The sequence below is a fragment of the Leishmania major genome, chromosome 28 (genome assembly GCF_000002725.2).
Source record: "Leishmania major strain Friedlin complete genome, chromosome 28".
Taxonomy (NCBI): Eukaryota; Euglenozoa; class Kinetoplastea; order Trypanosomatida; family Trypanosomatidae; genus Leishmania; species Leishmania major.
In genome coordinates, this window is record NC_007269.2 from 1039001 (window position 1) to 1045000 (window position 6000).

Sequence of the window (6000 nt, forward strand, 5' to 3'; positions counted from 1 at the left end):
CAAGGCTGCTGCATCAGAACTTGTTTCTGCGCGAGCTCACCCTCCCGTCGCACGGCGGCTCGCCAACGTTCTCGATAATCTGGTCGTAGTAGTTGTGCGTCATCACGGCATCGGCGATCTCCCAAAGCTCCTCGCGGCGTGGAGAGTAGCCTGTGCGGAAGGCCCAATCACCCCACTGCTGTCTATCACTCGGCACAGCCAAGTCCGTGCGCGGGCAGCCACACGTGGGATCATCCGCGTTTGGCGGCGGCGCCTGGGGGCGGCCAAAGTTCTCCGCGGCGGAGGTGGAAGAGACGGCGCTTGGCCGGCACACCGGTCGCTCAGCAGACACGCCCGACAGCGGTGGATGGGACCCGGGCTGCGGCTGTGCGCCGGAGGGCGGTTGCTGAGAGTCGGGTCGAGCGAGCGCCGCGGCGTCGCTCGTGTTACTTGCGGAGTAGACGCCGGTGCTGTGGTCTACGGCGCTCTGCTGACGCGAGCGGACGGACGAGGAGGGGTGTGACGAAGTGGAAGCCTTGCGGCCCGGGCCACCAAGGCGAGGTGCCGCCGCATCGGTGTTCTGAGAGAGGTGCGGTGTCGCGGCGTCCTCATCCGGTGGCGGCGCGGCGCGCGAAGAGCGGCGGCTGCTGCTCGCTCGCTCGCGCGGCGTGTCTGTCTGATACTTCTCGAGCTGCTCATACACGTTGCGGGGCGGCTGCTGCTGGCGCCGCTGCGTCTCTGGCGGAGGCGCCAACTGGGCATGGGACTGCGGTTGCTGAACGGCCGCGGCCATGGTCTTCGATGAGGTGCGGGCCGAGTGCGAGCAGGGTACGGTGCCGAGGGAGCGCCTGCGCGTGGCGGACAGTGGCGGGCCTGCCTCCGCCGCTGGGGCCGGAGTAATTACCCTGGCAGCGGGCTGCTCGTTGCGCGGCGTGTACACGTTTCCATCAGACGTGGAACGCCCCGGCGCATGCGCCGACAACAGGGACCAGCGCCGCGCACCAGCCGAGAGCGCTGCGCCATCGAACTGTGCCAGCACTGGCGACATCATCTTTAGCGGCTCCTTCGAGTTAGGGGAGATGGCAAACACGGCGTGCTGCAGGATGCAGGTATCCTTCAGCATCACGGTAAGCCAGCAGGCGACGGACGGCGCCCCGATGCCGGCAACGGTGGCCCGTAGCGTCTCTCGCAGGTAGGAGCCGCATTCGCTTCCTGACGCAACGGCAACGCGCTCCGGTGCAACGGAATCAGCACGGTGCACATACACGGCGCGGATGTACGGCTCGGCGGCGGCGTCGTGCGCCTCGCATTGCGCCGCCGCTTTCATGTGGGCGACGGCTCGCTGGCAGACATCTGCCGCCGCCACCGCGCAGAGCCGCACACGCTCCTGTGGCGGGATACCGATCGACAACACCATTGCACTCATGCCGGTGTTCAATGGAGAAGGGAGATGGGCGGACACAGCCCACAAAGCAAGCGTGATCTAAGGAAGGAGTTGCTCAAAAGCTCGAAGACAAGCACACGCACACACACACACACACACACACACACACACACACACACACACAAGAATGAATGACAGTTCTCCGCTCGATATCCTGACACACATGAGAGAGAGAGGAAAATAGGCAGAGTGGTGAGAAACGGTGACGGGGGAAGTATGACGCATACCCATACACAAGCGGGAGGAGGTGAAGTGTATGCGCCCTGGACAGTTCTCACGTGAGCAGCGGTGCTTTCGCGTAGCGGGGCGTTGCCGCGGTGTGCGCGCACAGCGAAGGGCGTCCTGGCCGGCGTGCAGGGACCCACACATGCACGCGCGCACACTCGAGGTTTTCTTCCAGTGTGATATAAAAAAAGATATTTTCAAGACGCTAGTCAGAGGGCAAAGACAGCGTTCCACGCACACACAGAGGAGACGTCAACAGGATCACGAGGACCCGCGCCGCAGCCTCGTACGATTGCCTTCTCTTCTCAACCCCTCTGTCGCATACGCCTGACAAGCAGAGTCATGGGGGACACACCCCGGAAGATAATCGCGGTGCGGTCAGACCGGCGATACGGCGTTTCTGCGCCATCGAAGCGTATTGGCGTGCCCTCGACAGCGAGGCTCTTCTGGATACGGCGGATGTGCTCATCATCGTCGCCGACCCAGTCGACACTGTGCGCCCAGTCGTATCGGGCTCGTCCAATCAAGATGTACAAACAGCGCGGCGCCAGCATCAGCTCGACGCGCTCGCCGGGATACGCCGGGTGCGTGAGCGTCATGACGCGGCCAGCGTTCAGACACAAGCCGGCGACAATGCCAGTTGAGTTGCGGCTTTCGTCTACATGGGCTCGAATGAAACCGCTCCCCGCCAGCCGTAAGAAGTGCACTCGATCGTCGATGGGGATACACGGCAGATACGTCTGTGCAAGGTCGTGCGCCCGGGCAAGGGCTTCGGAGACAAGTGGGAGATCGACCTCGAGGTTCGCGTGTGGCATGTTCAGGCCAGCATCGCTGCCTGTCTCTGCTGCTTGCGTGATGGCAGCGTACGAGCGGTAGAACTCCTTGTAGTGGTGGATGAGGCCGTCCATGTGGCCATCGTTGTAGCTCAGCCGCTCAAACCAGGGCTCCGAGAAGTCCAGAAGCGTCTTCTCCTCCTGCTCTGTGATCACCTCTGGCAGCACGTACGCCGTCACCCAGTTCGCTGGTGTGGCCCTAACGTCTTTGCCGATGGCTTCCTCTGCAGGCGGGTGAACAAAGGACGGGGCCCCTCGCATCGACAGCAGAGACGGCGGTGCCGCCACGGCCGCCGTCGACGCCGGCAGCAATCGGCGGAACACAAAACGCATGCGTTAGCGAAGCTGTTCAAGTCAGGCGGAGGTGGGTGGGCAATGCACACACCCACACGCACTGACAGAAAGTGGGAACCTGCGCAAGCAAGCACCAGCTGCGCTTCTGGTTGGACGACGGCGAGAAGAGGCAGAGCGGAGCAGAACAAAGCAAGATGAAGTGTGTGCGCGCGCGCGAGCACATACATGCACGCGTGTGCGTGCGTCTTTCGCGCTACAGCCACGGGCAGGGAGGGCACACATGACGAGCGACACACCCATGGAGAAGGCACACGGCGCCTGTCACTGACGCCGGCGCACACACGCTCTACAGGGAGACACCTCGCAGGAATACAACGGGCGCTTCCCCTGCACAAGTCCAAACAGAGGTGTTGCGTTGACGGCTGTTGTTCCGGGAGAGGGTTTCATATGTGGCACCACTTTGAGCCTTCACCGTGATTCCACGCACGCCGCTCAGTCAAGCCAATGAGGCCGTGGGGATGGGAGAGGAGGGGCGACGCACACAGCGACCGGGTGTACACCCCTGCCACACACAGAGGTAGAATGACGCTTCTGCTCGGCGGCAGCGGAAACGTCGACGATGTTCGAAGCAGCATCACGGGAGACGAGAGCAGCCGGCAGCAGACAAATCTGAGGCGCATCCACGCCACACCGTGGCAGGTGCTCACCACATGAGGGCGGAGGGCAAAAGGCGTGTCGCGTGCCCCCTGCTGACGCGCTATGATCACCCGCTGAAGACTTCGGGGTCTATGGTGACGTAGAGCCTGCGCGCCTCCGGAGCGGTCGCGTACATGTCCAGCAGAGTCTGCAAGGTTTGCTCCGGTGCGGGTATGAAGGCCTCGGTGCCGTTGCGCACGAAAATGAAAGTGGCGCCGGAACCACTTGTGACGGTAGAGTTGCCGATCGCTGCCGACCCCTCCGATCCGCCACTGGCCACCGGTACCGCCATTGCCTTCGCCTTGACGAGCTTCTTGCGCAGCCTTGCGTGGACCTCGCCGATCGTTGTGTCGGGGTCGAAGCTGCCGTCGGCCACCTTCACACCGAAGCGTGATGTGTTAAAGTTGATTGTCACCTTCTCCGTTGTAGTGTTCATTCGTATGAGTATGCTGGCCTGTGTGTGTGTGTCTGTGTGTGCGTGCTTGCTGGCTCCAGTCGGCGACAGCAGAACTGCGAGATACACCAAAATACATGAGGGAGGGAGGGAGGGAAGGAGAGGGTCGGGTGAATGGGCACAGGGAGCACAACAGTGATCTTCATCTCCCACGATATAGGTGACGACCTTGGCGGCCGTCACCTACTGGAAGGGTGGCGGAGACGCGTATCCTTCTGAGTACATGAGTGAGTGTGTGCGTGTTTCGCTTGCTCGTGCATGAGGGGTGCCGCGCCCGTGTAAACCGACGCAGCGGTGGTGCTCAGACGGACAGACGGACGGCGATGGCGTACGTGGCAGAAGGCGCATACACGAACGCCCACGCATACACGTGCACAGTGTAGCACAGCTGCGGACCGTGTCGCCCTCCCCAGTCCGTCTCCCGAGTCGTGACACATCAGTGAGGCGTCTCAGTCGCAACGAGGCGAGTGCCCAGTGTGTCCGTGTGTAACGCCGCACGCGTATCGTATCTGGTTTCACTCTGTCTCACTGGGTGTCGGGGTATGCAGAATAAGTGAAAGATATCATTGTCAGTCGGGAACACTTACACACACGCACACATGAAACACATCCACACAAGCGGGAAGACGTGTGCTTACGAGGCGCCGTCGTCGCCGTCCTTGTGGTTGCCGCTGCTCTTCGTGGCCGGCAGCGATGCTGAGGGTGCCTCATCCCTGTCGCCCTCTCGCTCGGTCTCTGCATCGGTCGTGTGGCGCTCCAGAATATTCGGACTGCCGGGCACGAAGACGGTTTCGTCAAGCTCATCCTCGCCGTCGTGGTCATCGCCCTCGTCTGCGTCCTCGTCGAGGACAACTTCGCTGGCCATCGCCTCATCGGCAGCGGCAACGACGCCCGCTTCTGCCGCTGCGGCCGTTTCGGCGGCCTCAGTGGAAAGGGGGAGCGGCGACATATGCGGTGCCAAAATTTGCAGTGACGACCACCGTGGACTGTCGGAGAACGGGTTGGAGCACCCCACCAGTGCTGCGTACTCCCCGCCCAAGGCAAACATAATCTGGTCCCAAAGACACTCGCGACGGCGCATGATCTGGTCTGGCGGGAACACTTGCGGAGGGGTGATATCTGCCCCATAGCGCTTCTCCCGCAGCTGCTTCGCCTCCGCGAGCTGCGCCGCCGTTGGGAAGCGTTCGACCGCATCGTCGCTCGTGGCGGACAGAGCGTACGCGCGGAAGAAGCTGGGTGACGTCTTCACCGCCATCCAATGCCCATTCGCCACCTCCGCCTCGAGCTGGCTCGTCGTCCAGCGCATGTTCCCCCAGTAAACGCGCAGCGAAGACCGCGGCTGCCCCTCGACGAGCTCCGCGAGGTATGGGAGAGCCTCAGCTTTGGAGAGGTAGAGCGTGGGCTCACGAGCGCCGTCGTCCAGCACCCCGCCACAGATGAGTGGGCGGCAAAACAGCTCATGCTTTTGGGCAGCTTCAGGCGAGCAGCTTGCCGCTGACGTGGATGCCGCATGGCTGACGCCGGCGCCGCTGGTGCTTGGCGGGCCCTTCCACTTCAGCCAGCTCATCACCGACGACTCACCCAAGGGTGACGCGCTGCGGCCTGCGACGGTGTCACGGGACTCCAGCGTGTGCAGCACCGCAATCTGAGCCGTCGGCGGCATTGTGAAGCCGATCTGGCTGAAGCCGCCATCGTATACGTCATGGCCCCAGAAAACCTCCGGGAACATAGAGTTGCCACGAGACAGCGGGTATGTGAACTGCAGATCCAGCACAAGGGCGCTCGTCAGAATGGGGGTACACTCCGTGATCATCATCACGCGCCGGTCCACGTGAGCCGAGGAGAGCGGGTGAGCCAGCAGCAGCGTACCTTCACTAAGGTCAAGGCTGTGACGGGCCTCGCGCAGCACCACGCGGGTCGGCACGCCTGGAGCAGCCTGAACGTACCTGGGGCCTGCCCCTGGGGTTGGCCTGATAGGCTGCGCGCGAAAGAAGCTCTTTCTCCGCTCTGCCACAGCGGAGCTTCGCAGCGATGCGAGCAGGCGTGCGCGATCCTTGTCCATCGTCGGCAGTTTG

General features: G+C 62.8%; 4 protein-coding genes across 4 annotated transcripts in view; all 4 read right to left on the minus strand.

Moving 5' to 3' along the window:
- Positions 1-13: 13 nt before the first annotated feature.
- On the minus strand, positions 14-1405 carry LMJF_28_2700 (hypothetical protein; the record flags this gene model as incomplete). Its single annotated transcript, XM_001684504.1, has 1 exon — positions 14-1405. The coding sequence occupies one exon, from the start codon at positions 1403-1405 to the stop codon at positions 14-16; it is 1392 nt and encodes a 463-aa protein (XP_001684556.1).
- Positions 1406-1953: 548 nt separating this feature from the next.
- Positions 1954-2814, minus strand: LMJF_28_2710 (conserved hypothetical protein; the record flags this gene model as incomplete). Its single annotated transcript, XM_001684505.1, has 1 exon — positions 1954-2814. One exon carries the CDS (start codon positions 2812-2814, stop codon positions 1954-1956), a length of 861 nt encoding a protein of 286 aa, XP_001684557.1.
- Positions 2815-3538: 724 nt separating this feature from the next.
- On the minus strand, positions 3539-3907 carry LMJF_28_2720 (conserved hypothetical protein; the record flags this gene model as incomplete). Its single annotated transcript, XM_001684506.1, has 1 exon — positions 3539-3907. The coding sequence occupies one exon, from the start codon at positions 3905-3907 to the stop codon at positions 3539-3541; it is 369 nt and encodes a 122-aa protein (XP_001684558.1).
- Positions 3908-4559: 652 nt separating this feature from the next.
- LMJF_28_2730 (conserved hypothetical protein) overlaps positions 4560-6000 on the minus strand; it is a gene marked incomplete at both ends in the record, with an annotated part of 1812 nt that continues 371 nt past the window's right edge. Inside the window, one exon of the mRNA XM_001684507.1 lies at positions 4560-6000. This exon is cut by the window's right edge and continues 371 nt beyond it. Coding sequence (XP_001684559.1) covers positions 4560-6000 — 1441 coding nt within the window.